The 14934-nt window shown below is 40.0% G+C and overlaps 1 protein-coding gene across 1 annotated transcript; it reads right to left on the bottom strand.

The window, feature by feature from the left end:
* Nucleotides 1-493: 493 nt before the first annotated feature.
* On the bottom strand, nucleotides 494-14904 carry PolA2 (DNA polymerase alpha subunit B). The gene is made up of 17 exons (XM_037421544.2): nucleotides 14704-14904; nucleotides 14476-14606; nucleotides 14307-14395; nucleotides 13390-13444; nucleotides 13167-13276; nucleotides 11920-12205; nucleotides 11100-11252; nucleotides 9733-9795; nucleotides 9540-9582; nucleotides 8298-8416; nucleotides 7168-7206; nucleotides 6524-6597; nucleotides 5067-5163; nucleotides 4416-4522; nucleotides 2763-2822; nucleotides 1620-1746; nucleotides 494-716 (listed from the first exon to the last, which is right to left on the bottom strand). Exons 1-17 carry the CDS (start codon nucleotides 14825-14827, stop codon nucleotides 564-566), a joined length of 1830 nt encoding a protein of 609 aa, XP_037277441.2. The 5' UTR covers nucleotides 14828-14904; the 3' UTR covers nucleotides 494-563.
* Nucleotides 14905-14934: the final 30 nt, after the last annotated feature.

Here is a 14934-nt window from a genome sequence, read left to right as displayed (position 1 = left end):
TTGGCATTTGCTTCTGTTAACAATCTCCTCAATAAAAAATCTCTATGCCCAGAAGACAAGACCTCTAAAAGATCATTATTAGTCTTTCTCAAAATTAAAAAAAAAGCTAGAGATAAGACTAGGCAGCTAGTATCCTTGCGTAAGCATCAACGCGAGGAACTTAGCGCCTTTAGATATATTTGCTATCTATTTAACCATAGCAGGACTGAGTTTATCTCATGATTTTAATACAATCTAGTATTCCACTGATGCATGGTGAGAACACTTTGTAGGGCAAACACCATGGGGTACCAACACCAGGCTTCTTAAAGCAATGGACTCTTTGAATGCTTTAGCATGAATAATAGTTTATCCACTTGTTCCTCATGCATGGACATGTTTGTGCAGTCTATGCAAATGACATAAAAAAAAAACTCCTCTGAATTTAATAGTGTGTGTCTGTGTGGAGAAAGATAGCTTTGAGTAAGCCAGCTACCAAATGTTCAAAGGATGCTTACTGGTTTCATACGAAAATATATATTTATAAAAAAAAAGAAATGGCAGTCCCTCCCCCCACTTTTTTTTCATATCCGAATTACTTCAACTATTGTCTTGGCGGCCATACTTCCAGTGTACATCTCTTGGTCTATAGGGTTCACCACAACACGGGCAAAACATCCTCCGACGACGCCTTTTGTCAGATGCTCTGGGTTCACGCAGATGCAACCATCCACGTCCTGCATAGCGGCATAGTACAAAACGAGGATTGAAACTATTACGGTGGAACCCCTTTACGCGCCACACTCGTGTAAGAGATGAATGGGTACAAGAGACACCAGTGTGACGCCTACCCTAAAAAAGGAGTGAATAAGACAATGCGTGTGTGGCACCCTGCTTATAAGAGGCCCCTCGTATAAAAGGTGAGAATTGCTTCCTGGTGTATGTCTCTCATAAAGGGGTCCAACTTTACTAAGATTCTGGGTTTTAAGTGTTCTCTGTTCGTCAGTAACACTCACTTGAAACAAAAGACCCACGTTTGCTTCAGTGCTTTCAAAACCATCGAGCAAACGGTCCCACTCGCTGTCAAACGAAAGTTCTGCAAGCTGTTAATGCACAGTGCTCAACTTGGTTGGTAGGGCAAGTGAACAGGGAAATGCTAAGGCAAGCTGCTCATGAAGCTCTTCGTCTTTCGATCTATCAAGGGCTGGTAATATACCGCGCTACTTGAAAAGGGCAGTGCTGCTGCCAGGGGTTATCTTTTGCAGCTTAGGCGTCACTCCGGATCTTGCCGTTCATAACTTCAGGACATTTTATTCTACAGTTTGACTCAATTGCTTATATAGTAGTTATCTCTGCCTAAAATTATCTAGCCAAAAATGAGCGAAATTTGCCCTATATGTGCTGCAATTCATTATGAAAGTAGGGCTGTGCAAACACAGACATAAAAAATATGTCGAGACACCACAAGTGCTATTTGTGGTGTCTTGACCTCCTTTCTTGTGTCTGTGTTTAGACGCCCTATTTTTTCTAAATGTACACTTGCCAACTAGCTCAGCCTTCTATGTGCTGCAAATTAGTAATGAGTCTACACAGGTTTCAAAATGATGGCAAAGTAATGTCAACAGTATTTTTATACTTGCCTTGGCGAACCCTCTGAGATCAGATGGCAACACTAACAAGTGCGGAGTCACGGTCAGACGACCACTATCGTCGAGATGAGAGAGATCAACGTTTACATCCTCGGAGGGCGGATAGAGCGGGTAGAAACTGCACAAAAAGAAAAGTCGGGGCCTCCGTGAATCGAAGAAAGTATCTTATGTCACATCATCAAGACGTGTACCAGTTTGCGAAGAACAACATAAGGAAGGGATTACAGTCGAGCACGTAAAAAAAACGGGCTTAGAGAATAAAAAATGGAAGTGCCTGATAAAGCAGACCTGTGACATGAGACAATGTGCAAACCTCTAAAAAATGGTCAAATAATCAGTTTTGATGCTGGCAAAAGAACTATAAATGAAATTTATTCTTTACATGGTTTGTGCATTGTATTAAAGAAAAAAAAAAGTTTCTTTTCACAAGGACCGCCGTACCCCTTGCGTTTAGCTGCAGCCATGAGGTAGCACCCAAACATTCAAAGCTTTCAAATTTGCACTCAACATTTATAAATGTGGCATCACATTCTTAGCATCTAAAGCAACGAGCTCTCAGTTACTCCTGATGTTTATTATATGCTGCAAGACACGAAATCATTGTGTGATTGAATAAAACAAGAAAATAACATAGTAATATAGTACAGTGTAAAGTTGTGTAAAAATTGTACCCCTCTAAACTTTTCTAAAATATCAATAGCATACAACTTTGCAGTCGGATTAGACTGGCAGGTACTATAAAAGTGGCAAGATTTCTTTATAATTTGACCACTTATACTGCTGCATCTATTATAGAAATTTAAAGGTCACATCATATTCTGGCATATGATTCAAAGTGCAATCATAATTTTTAACCTGTGAGCAATATCAGAATGCATAATACCAGAGATTCACTTCACAGATTTACATTGCTGGTAAAACTGCTTCTCAAATTTCTATTTTCAATTCTGCTTTAAAAACTGCAAAAGTAAGGATCTCGAACAACCACGCTTAAGATTCTAACTGCCCCCACAGTTGGTATCCGTTAGAATCATTAACGCTAATCATCAACATCATGTGAGAGAGCTGTAAAACACAGCACATGCGTATTCAATTAGTGGATTCCTTAAACGTGCCTCGTTTCAACGTGCTTACCTCTGCTGAGACAGGATGTGCTTTGCAAGACGAGACAGTCTGTCGGACAGCTTTGGAGAGCTGGAATAGAGACAGAACCCAGGCAATTTGCCATATTAGTCTACCATAATATATAAGCATGAATGCCGAACCTTCCTGTACCATATACTTCACCTATGGAAGTAACCTACAGTGGCCTGCACCACCAAATAATAAAAAAAAGCATATTGCAGCTCAAGATAATGTATATTTTGCTTTCAAATGCAGTTTTACAATCCGCATTGCCACAAAGCCAAGCCTGTAAAAAAATATATGCACTTTTCTATCTTTTTTTACCGCAAATATGTGCAACCAACTATGGCAAGTCCCACAGCTTCCCACAAGCATGTAGAAACAGATGCCAGTACAAAACTTTCTTTTGAGCAACAACACCAAGAGCTGAGCTGGGCAACTGGACATTGCTGAATACAGAATGCAAATAGAATAATAGAGCAGCAATGACACAGTAAACATGTAAATAGGGTGGAAATATAGTCACTCAAACTAAGTTTGCACCAGCTCCATTCTCTTTGCGTGGCAAAGCTCTTTTTATGCCTTTGCTTTTCACAGCAAAAGTACCATTTGGGAAGTCCACACTGAAGTTGTAGCGGCATCTGACAAAGGTTTCTCAAGTGGCAGATATCAAGAATATAAAATAAAAATCATGCACCAGCTCGCAATATGCGACAACGCAAATCAGCAGGCAGAACAGCGCATGTGATGACGGAAGTCAAAACCTTTTGGGGGCGTTTATGCCTACGGGTCTGTCGCATCTTGCAGCTGCCAGATCGTGCCAAGAAACAAATGTTGCCCGAGGGACACAGCGGTATATATAATTCATGATGTAGCAAATTGTCTGCACACTCCCAAATATTTCTTCTCTACTACCTCGTAAACAAATATTAAATCTCGGCTGTTCTAACATTCAGCTAAAAATATAAACTTGGCACAGCTCCCACTAAGCTGCAAAGCTGGGTCAGAGTAGAGTGGCTGGGCGCCTAGCTGATCCTTGCTTGGCTATGCTTTTCACTATGCTTCTCAAAGTATTGCTAACTGTTGCTAGGCCAATTAATATGTGTATTTACAAACGACTGCATGAAGTGCTCATGTGATCTCTCTAGTAAACCATGCTTTGGCCACTAGCTTATCAAGCAGTATCGATTAGCTGCTATGAAGGAGCACAGAATTAACATGATTCCAGGAGCCTAATCACCTAATTAAACTAGCAAGCATCTGGGCTTAGTCACGAGTAACTCGCATTTCAAAGCCCGACCTTGGCTTCAATTAGCTAGTTAGTTAACACTAATTAAATTAGTCTTAATTTGACATGACTTGGTAACATTTCCCAAGCTCGACCTCAATAGGCACACGAAGAATTCAATTCTACTTAATTTTGGCAAATTAAGTAATGCCTTAATTAGCTTAACTATGCTTAGTTAAATATAAGTTACCATGCTCAACTATACCTGAAAATTAGGCTTGGCTACTATTACTTCAGCTTAACTAGGCTCACCTAAGCTTGATTTGGCGTGACTTGGCAAAGGCAAGCTATAACAGTTCTCTTTCTACAACACAGACAAACTTCGAGCATAACAGTTTTGCAGTAAAAAAAAAAAAAAAGAAGCTAGAACTCACAAGGATATCTCCTCCCTTCCCAAATGCATCAGTACATCTACACTGGTAGCCCCAACAATGTATCCACCGATGTCAAGAAGGCAGGGGTCAGGGGCACAGGTGATCTTCTGCAATCAAGCAAATACTATGCAGCAGTGATAGTAGCACAGCAAATATATATTTTTATGGTGAACTCTGGTAGAATAATCTCAGAAATACCAATGCATGACCCACTTTATACTATAAATCTGCACTTGAAGGCTATTTATGCTAGAAAGACTAGTCCCAATGCCGGCACTGAATATCAAGTAGGCACGCTGTCAAGCAATACTATCGAAGATTCCATTGAGGGCCCCTCCATTTTTTTCTTTCAAAAAATAAAAAGGGTCCATTTTTTTATATAATCATAAATACACACCAGATTAACAGGCAATGAAGTCACAAACGTTATGGGAAAGACAGTTTTCTGAAAATTGAAAGAAAAGAGAACAGGTCATTGGTGGCAATTGAATACACAACCTTCGCATGACATGTGCTCTGCTTTACCAATCAAGCTAAGACTCGAGGCAAGACTTACTTTGCTACATAGAACTATGGCTTATATGTATCCGTGTATGTTATATTGAGATTCAACTGCAGCAGCTTTCAACATGCTTGGAGGAATGCACGCACCTCATATTTCTTTCCAAGTCTGAATGGTGGTGTTGGGAAGACGTAGTCGTGGTGTACGTCCTGATTAGACGGCACCAACACCACTTGTGTTCTCGTCCTGTAAATTAAAGAAAAGAAAACATGGTAACCATGAACAGCACCGCAGTGCTTGTCTGGCAAACATGGCATCACGTGATCACAAGCACGAATGATCAGCTAACACTGTACCAAATCAATCACCTGCATCTTATTTTTTCTACGTTTGAATAATGAGCAGACTGTACCAAACTAATCACCCTCACAGCTTATTTTTTCTATACTTCTTTATATCATCACAACATGCAATAAAAAGCAACAATACATATATGGAAGCCTGATTGGTATGGCAGTACCACGAGACAGTAACATCTAGATGATGTCACCGAACTATACTTAAAATGCCAGTAAGACATTGACAAGTGCAGTTGGTTTTTAGATGTTGTACATATGTTCACATAAAATCTGGAACAATTTTACATTTCAGATGTTTAAGTCATTTCCAACCATTTTGGGAAACTAAGGAAGCATAATCTCGACATGTACTATACTATTACACTCTTGAGTGTATTTTTTGTAGTTTTCGATACCTATATCACATGGGCACTTTTGATCATGGGGTCGATCCAGTTCAGATTTCTTGATCGTAGTTAACAACTATCGCTGCAACACTGTTCAAACTAATCCAGATCAGGTTAGGTACAGACAAGGTCAAATTCAATTAGTTGCTAGGACATTGATCTCAATGTGCAGATCCCGATAATCTTAACCCTGATCAGGCCTGATTGCAATTAAAAGTGACTGCATAATAACAGCACCTGATCCAGATCGAGCCTAATCGAGATTGCCCCAGGTCGCAATAAAAATTGCCTAAGTGACATTGGTAACAGTTTTGATGGTTTGTTTAGGTTGCCTCAACTCAACACTGCCGACTGTGCAACTGGGCCTGGTATGTTCCATTTAGGTGTTTGTTTTGTTTGATACAACTTTAGTTGCAACTAGGCACTTGTTCTGAGAGTTCTTTACTCCATTTTTGTTAGTGTTGCATTATAATAACTACACCTGGACCCATAAGAACCGGTGAAAAGTCTATACCGCTTTAGCATTTTTGGTAGTGGGACACTACATTAACTAATCAAGAGGTGCATAAAGTCCTGCAAAAATACTCCATAAAACATTGAAAGGAAAAAAAGGCCATTCCTGTAGAACAAAGCAGATACATTATGGTCAACATTGAGTAAGCACCAGAGCATTAATTTTGAATTGGGAAAACATACAATTCTGAAAGCTGAAACCTTTAGCTCTATTCCTTGTCTATAAAGTACGAGGTTTTTACAGAAGCACACAGAGTTTTGAAAGGAGCTGCAATGGCCAGCTCAAAGCAGTGTCTTGTGGCCCAGTGACAAGGCTGGTCTGTGTTTTTGTTAAGTGAAACAACTTACTTTTGTAATGCATTAGCCAGTGCATCAATTTGGTTTTGGAATATTGTTTCATACGTATCGGGCAAGTTTCCTTTCTGAAAATAAACAAGACATCTTGCCATGAGAACTGTTGTATGACTTCATAATGACAAAAAACATGCGTAATTATTGTCAACACACATATGAAGGAAGGGGGGGGGGGGGCATCATCGAAACATATAGCTGTGTTAACTACAAAATATTTGAGTCACAGCACATTATTTAGCATGCACTCAACTGGCAGACTCGTCTATTAATCCAACCTTTTTAGCTCAAAATGGTAGCAAAAAAAAAAAATAAGGTGAGAACATAGCATGCAATGAGGAAAACGTTGCTCACTCAATCTTTTGGTGAACATATAATTTTAATTTTGCTTTTCAAGAAACTTAGCTAGGCATGTAGGTTTTCAGAACTAAAGGGCACAGCACTATGTTGCAAGGTAGTAGAGTCATTACCAGATTTAGTGCTGAGATATGGAGTCTGGGATGGCATACGTGAAGATGCAGCACTTAGCAGAAGTTCTGCATGGGCCCTCTATTCAAAATGTGACAACCTTGTGTACACAATGCCATAAGAACACTACACTCTGTACGCAGTATTAAAGCTCGCTACTTATATGTACAAACCTGAATCAACTCGTGGCGGCTGTCCACAAATGGTCCCATCTGAAAATTAAAAAGATTATAGTCGTCTTATAGCAAAAACTGGACATTAACTTCATCTCAGAACTGCCAGCTGTAAAAACGACCAATTTTAACGAGAACATTACAAACACATTGCATCCTCGCTTTACAACAGGACGTTCTTTCGCATTATTCTTTTGTGTGCACTCTATTCTTATACGCCTATATTGAAAATAAACAAACGTAAGCTGTTTTATTAGACAGACATTTTTACTGAACAAGCAGTGATGAGCACAAAACATGCTGCTTCCAAGTTATCTCCACAGGACAAGTTTTTTTAGAGAAACACCTGGCACTTTTCCCACTATTTAAAGTACTACCACTAGATTTGAAGTAAAATACTACCCTACTAGGTACTACTGCTAACTGCAATATTAAAGAGTGCAGTGGCTGTTTTTAGGTATGGTGCAACTTTATAAATCCCAATGCCCAATGCATGCAACATCAGCCGATAAGCACTAAACTTAGCTGAGGCAGTGAGATCTTTGCCACTGTGCTGTCATAAGCTTGTAGCTGTTGTATTGAGTGTGAGTGCACTAGCTGACTTAATGTCAGCTATTCAAAGTAATAGTGGGTTTGGGGATTGCATGCCAGAGAGGGATTCAAATAAATTGAAATACTTTCTATATTCTAACTACAAAATAGGTCACGCTTATGGTTTTATAGCTTGTAATTAAAACCAAGCACAGAGAAAAAGTGAAACATATATTCTGGTTCTCTTGGTCTTGATTACTAAATTTATTATTACATGGTAGCAGCTTAATGCCTGCACAACGCAGATGATAGGACCAAGATTACGCAATTGCAAATGCTCCAAGGTAATGCCATTGGCCTTTATTTTAAGTATGTTTGTACTATATACACTGTCTGTGCATCTAAACAACACGTGGTACATATGATTACAACTCCTCACTCCCTTCAACGTTTCTGGCTTTGATTCATAGATATATTGATTAGATGAAAGCATGAAGTATTCTTAACCCTGTTATGTTTCTTTAACAGGATCTAGGCATATGTAAGTAGAATCGGTATTCTTGAAAAAGCAAGGAGGCCATCAACATTCAGCTGCGCACCATAATGCAAACGTGAGGCTGATGCTTGATGATGTAGGATGTGAAGTCGGCCAACGGCTCAAAGCTGAGGGTGTCAGACGTCGTGTATGGTCCGGCGGCAATCACCAAATGCAGAGGTCCTGAAATCACGTTGCATCGATCACGGACATCATTCTTCTTAAAGTAAAACAATTAACCAGTACAGTTAAACGGGCCCTGCCACACTTTTTCAGCATAGTCAGAAAGCACTGTTGATCGGCAGTCGAGGGTTGTAACATGTGAGCCAATCGTTACAGCACAGCATTTAGCCTAGAATTTACAATTACTAATTTTCCGAGTCGGCTGGAAATGGTTCGTTCTTCTTCATACAAACGATGCCACGTACCTAAATGACCGCACCAGCTGCCCAAATCCACGGTCATTGGCTGGTTTGAGCATGGTCCGCTGCATAGCTACTGTGGCCATTGTGGGAGACCACTGTTTGCCCACGTGCAATTACATTTATTGCGTATTTCAAGAAAAAAAAAAGCGCTCCATGTCATGATGCACATGTTGCATGACTTCTTTCCCCCTAGACACCCCTCCCCGCTCCCGCTTAGCTTCCAGCATGCTTGTCAGGATGAGAGAAGAGAGAAAGCAAACAAATCTTCTTGACTTCGCTCATACTTGGCGGATTCTAAAAAGTTTTGTGGCAGCCAATACGTGAGGCCATAAATTCTGTTAATGAAGCCATTCGATGGTGACCTTGAAAAGTGTTGCAAGGTCACTTTAAATTTTCTACACCATTTAGCTGCATGTCCACAAATATAGTGTAGTCTCCTGCTTTTGTGTTTCCAATATCAATTTTCCAAAAGAATTTTTTTCAGAGAGGGCACCTCTTTACAGATTCACGAACATGTCTTAGTCACTCAGTCTATGCCAGTGTACATGATAATCTTGACCATAAGTAAGGCCACCTATTTTCCTTTTAAGAACTGGTGACAAGAGCGTGTTTCCAGAAATTTCATTCTCTGTATTAATCAAAGAAAATGAAACAGGCACATAAAAATGCTTTTATGAAACACTATAAATAAATAAAGCCTCAATTCAAAGACAACATCATTACTTTAATGTGCTACTTCAGTCTTAAAACAATCATTCTAGCAGAGAAAACAGGGGGCAAACATCCAATCTTAAGTGTTCTAAATGGTTTAGTAAAACCACAGTAGTAATCCCACAAAAGAAATCATGACAGCTACAAGGCATGGGAAGCTAGTAGCTTACCTTTCAGAGTTGGTGACTGGTTGGAAAGTGGCAACATTTTGACCTGAAAAAGACAAAAAAAAAAGGGAAGGCTTGGCAATCATCATATTAGTCACGCAAAAACACGGCTGGCTGTCAAACATGCTAGATCTCAAATTCTTATCGGAGAAGTGACATATGCACTGTATATATGGTTATGGAGGCAAATACTTACATCAAACAACTCCTTTAGAATGAGGGTTTTCTGAGTTGGATTGGTTCCCTTGCCAACAATAACCTGCAGCAGTATGACGAAAATAAATGCTACGCACCATTTCACGTTTTGCAAGTGATCATGAAATCTAGAAAGATATTAAAGGAGTCTCCGAACTAGTCCTGCCCTTTATTACCTCCATTTCGATTCTTTGAACTGTTTCACCAATGTCTGTACTTGCATGCTTAGTGTTTCATTATGAGAAAGCAGTGATTAGCTGGTTTTTCTTCAGAAATAAAACATGGCACAATAAAAAAAGGCGCACATTGAAGTGAAGACAAACACTATTGTTAAACAAACACTGAAAATCTAGGTAGAAAAAAAGTTGAAGGGACAGTGCGTAAAAAAAAGAGTGCCATCTATTGTTCTGCACCAAAAGATAACAGTCGCTGAGAGATTCAGAATGAATACAGCTAGTGCCTCGCTCGATCGCGCCCCCAAATCAAAGTACATCTTCTTTGGATTCCACCTCCATTAGCACATGACAGCAGTGGCCAAACGTTGAAACCACATCATCATGCTCAGCAGCAAACATTGCATCCAAGAAAGTGAAGCAGCAGGTGACTATTGCTACTAGTGTGACTGACTTCATCCTGGATAGGACTGCTTTGAACTTCTGTGTTTATGTAAATGCTATCCACAGACTGTACTGCTGTACCTTGTCTGTAGTAATGATCATAGAGAATCACCATTTCTCACAGGCAATTCTACGTCAACATTGAAAGGGATTCTAGAGATGGATTCTAGAGATGCAAAGCTTTGTCAAAGCTTATTAATTCAGCACTCTATCATAATGCCAATTGTTTTCATCACCCTTAACCACTCATGCAACAGTTTTTCTAGGCAACTTAAAGACTGTGTCTGCATTCAAAAGGCATAGATGCAGCCAAGATTTCAGGATTTCGATTGTGTGTTTATGAATGCGTGTACACCCCTGCCCCCAGTCTACACTTAATATTGGGGAGGGGGGGGGGGGCTTTGTTATACTGATGTCAATACATCTAAAGGACCTAAGAGCAATAATACTTTAGAGTATGAAAAATTGTAAGTATCAAGGATTTTCAAGGAGCCATAAAAACCTTACTGAAGCAAGGTAATTCCGGCAAGAAAACCTGCAGGGCACATTCTCTTATGTTAGGTTTGCAAAAGTTTATTATGGCTTAAAATGGTCTACACACCTAGAGCTACAGCCATCCATTGCTGAACCGTCCACAAGAGCGGTAAAAATAGATGCCCCTAACCTCGCTTTCTAACAAACGGGCACACAAACAACTACTGACAACTATACTGACAACTATTCAAGAGAACGCAAGAGAACGTTGAACTACCTGACCAGGAAATAGCGAGTACTGCTTCAACTTGGAAACGTCCAGCTTGACGGACTGACCGTTGCTGGTCTCACTACCTTCGAGGATCAGCGAACTTGCATTCATCTTTCCACAGCTATCGCACAGTACTCTTCCTGTGACAAAACTGTCCTCCTGCAGAGTCAAAAAATGAAAGATATGCACTGCTGCAATGAAAAACTCGTCAAGCGTAAAAGGCCTAGGCAAGTAATATTGGTTAATTGAAGTTTCCCACACATGTTCCCAGCATGCAGCATCCCTACCTGAAGGTGAAACATTCTTTTACCTAAGAGGAGTGGAAAAGACCTGCTCACAAGGAAAAGAAGAAAGAACAAAATATATATGTTTGAGTAAAGCCACACTTTTTTTGTGCGTGTGGTCTGAAGACGTGCAGCCCTTGTATGAATCTAGGCAATTTATACCAGGTGCTGCCATGTATAGTTCTCACAATCCCTCTTAATTAAGTGGCAAAGTATATTGTTTGCGTAATCCACTTTGTTCATATGGTTGCCATGCATTAGGTGCCCATCTAGATTTCACTACTGCGGCCGCTGCCACTGCTTAGGTCACTAGAAGCACTAGAAACAAGCAACTAAATGTAATCTCATCTACATTTAGTTGCTTGTTTCTAGTGCTGACGCGGTATGCCGACTTTTACTTGTGTTTATTTTGGTAGCGTGGACACATCTTTGCAATAGCATGCTTCAACTATCAAACCTACAAAACCAAATAGAATAATAGAAATAGAGCAGACAAAATAGAATAGTATAGAATAGAGCAAATAGAATAGAGTGCAGCTCACCAGAATGAGTTCAGAAATGTTTTCAAAGGCTTCTTTCTCATCCATCTCTTCCTTCTGGTAGTACTCTGCCAGGTCACTGGCAGAGTCCCATAGGCACCCAGCTTTGTCCTTCATCTTTTCGAACATGTACATGACATCAGGCTTGCAAACAGAGCCAGCGTAGGCTAGACAGACTTGCACATCGAGGTCATTGCTACATGCCCACACGGGTTTTTCGTGGTTATTTAGGTGTGCAACTACACCACCCGACGTAGAACGTGATGAGTACTTTACAGACTGGTTTATACTGAAACAGAGAGAGATACATTAGCTGAGTGAAGCATTCACAAATGCTAAGGTTGCAATTATATGAAAAAAAAAATGAAGAAAAATCTGGGCTGTATGCTTCGTAAATGACCTTTTCTTCATTCCCAATAAAATCGCTTCTCTGGTCTAGCTATCCTATTTTCAGTAAAGGTGGAGTACGTTGTGCTCAAAATGAGCCGAAGATCAAACTTTTGTAAATATCTAGAACATCAATTACATACACAATAACAGAACAATAAGTGCAAATGTACAAATACAGTATTATTTTGTCTTACTTCCCTCTATTGCTTAACCGCAGCTTTTTTTCTCTCATATTTTGCTATATATAAAATAAAATCTCCAGCTAAAAACCACTGTGTTGTTTACATTCTTGGGCAGCATGTATGTGCTGCACTGCATATGTAAAACTCATATAAAGCTTTTGCTTAGGGCCTTAAACACCGAATATCACCACTCTTGCATTTAAGTCAGTGTTGGCACCAGCAATAATCTAGTTCCAATAATCCTTCAAAATAATGTTTGGCTCCAATTTTACACCAACAGGGTGATTATCAAAAGACAAAACGAACATGAAAGTTCCTTATTTTAAACAGTGGCTCAGTGTATGTTCTTAGTACCATCTGATATGTTCACTCTTTGGCTTCTATAGAAAACACTGCAGTCATCCTTTGTTGATAAAGAAGTTCAGAGGGACAGAGAAGACATTATAAAAGGTTGTAGCGTTGAGCTGAACTGGTGAGGGAGCTTCATGGTGTCATTGCGATGTGTCTTTGACTTTGGTATATTTTCCTGCTTACTGAGCCTTTCTTTATAGTAAGAGTCATTTTTTAGCGTTATAATAACACCGTTTCCTGTCAAAGCTGACACATTTTCGTCTATTGGCTCTTTTAGCCTTACAAGGCGGCCTTTTGATATCTGTAAGATCTCAGTCAGTGCTTCACCATTTTGGAGAGAAAGATGCAGGTGAGAAGACAACGGAGGGGCTCCCACTGGACGACGCGAAGCGCTTACTAACAGGCACTTCAGGAGTTCTTTGGTGCTTCTTCAAGCTCTAGAATAAAGAATTATAGAAATTGATAAGGGTTCAATTCTATTGAAATTGTCCACATAATCATTTGGGGAAACAACATGCTCTAATAATAAAGAAAGAGTAGTCCTCCGTACCTCTTTGCTGGCACCATAGCTTTCCAGTATTTGATCACCGGTATCATAATTATTACTGAAAAAGAAAACGATCGAAATGTAATAAGGCATTTATGATTGCAATCCACTTCCCTGCTGTGAGATAAACAAACAAGAAGTAATGTGAATGACAAAGGTTAAAATTTAAAGCCTGTGCAATATCCTGTGGTGAAGGTGTATGGTGCAATAGTGACCATATTCAGGTACTTTAACTGGAGCCAAATTCGCAGCAAAGGCTAATTATTCTTGCTCAATAACACAATATTAATTGATAAAGTTTAACATCCCAAAACCACGATATGACTATATGAGACGTCGCAGTGAAGGACTCTGGAAATATCGACCACCTGGGGTTCCTTAACGTGCACCAAAATCTAAGCAAATAATCCTCAAGCATGCTTGATAACACAGCTGATGTGACTAAATGTGCAGCAGTGAAACACTACATGCTGAACCACAACATGAGAATACAGTTGCAACATTACGTCATGCTTCCCGTAATTCGGGCACAATTACTAATGCAAATAGTCAAAGACAACAGAATGTGTCACAAATCTAAGCTTTTTAGGGGTGAATAGTTTAGCTGCATGTTAGCAATGCATCTAGCCATGAAATGGCAGCTAAACTTGCCTGGACTGTATGCTACATAATTTCATAAGGCATTAGTGCTGCTCTTGCTCTAGTGCCAATGCGTATAGAAGAAATATGTGCGAACGCTTACTTGTAGTTAATGAATTGTTAAATTAAGTTGTGGCTGCAAACGTAGCTTCACGCCCAAAATTTAATAGAAAAGAGTGTTGATTTCAACTTATGTAGTCGCTCCATGTTGATCAGTGAAAAGCAGTGTCTTTGCTGTAAACGTCACTGGACGGCTTGAATGTTTATCTACACATACGTACCTGTTTGAGTTGGCAGTGAATATCCTCGGCACAGTTTTTCTCGAAACCGGCGTCTTAGCAGAATATTTTGAGTTGTCCTTGGCTAAAACCTAGCATGAGGTACAACGTGCGATAAAATGCGTAAATGAGCAACGCGATTAGCAAAGGCGATCTCAAATTCGGTGCTTACCTCCTGTTCCATTTGATCTAGCAGTGCCACGGTCATATCGCCGACGTGGATGCCCTTCTTAATGCTGAAAGCAATCCATGATGATGCGATCATCTCGGGTGCCGACTCGTAAACGAGACATAACTCGCTCACTGCATGAAAAAAGCGCGTCACAGAATCAAGAAACCAAGTTTCCGCATCTTGGAAGGTTCGCAAAAGAACGCGAAGGAAAGGACTGAGCATTCTCACGCTTCGATAGGCAACTGGGAGTGATTTCCTCCACCCCAAACACTCCCAATTCATCCAAGAAGACTTCCTTGTTGTCTCCAGAGCCACCATTCCCCGACGAGCTTCCAAAATTGTCCACAGACATTGTGTCCGCACGGGTTACCAAAGCGCGCCTAAAAACGAAACCTACACAATGCTTTTTCCCGCGAATAGTGTCGCTGTTCATAGAAACTCCATGGGTTGGAACGACCA

The sequence above is a fragment of the Rhipicephalus microplus genome, chromosome 2 (assembly GCF_043290135.1).
Source record: "Rhipicephalus microplus isolate Deutch F79 chromosome 2, USDA_Rmic, whole genome shotgun sequence".
In the NCBI taxonomy this organism is placed as follows: domain Eukaryota; kingdom Metazoa; phylum Arthropoda; class Arachnida; order Ixodida; family Ixodidae; genus Rhipicephalus; species Rhipicephalus microplus.
This window is presented reverse-complemented; position numbering and strand designations above follow the sequence as displayed.

Coding starts and splice junctions, on each gene's coding strand:
- PolA2 (XM_037421544.2), bottom strand. CDS start 14,827: ATGTCTGTGGACAATTTTGGAAGCTCGTCGGGGAATGGTGGCTCTGGA. Junction 14,607..14,703: donor TCCCAGTTGCCTATCGAAGC/GTGAGAATGCTC, acceptor TTTTTCATGCAG/TGAGCGAGTTATGTCTCGTT. Junction 8,417..9,539: donor CCAGTCACCAACTCTGAAAG/GTAAGCTACTAG, acceptor ACGTGATTTCAG/GACCTCTGCATTTGGTGATT.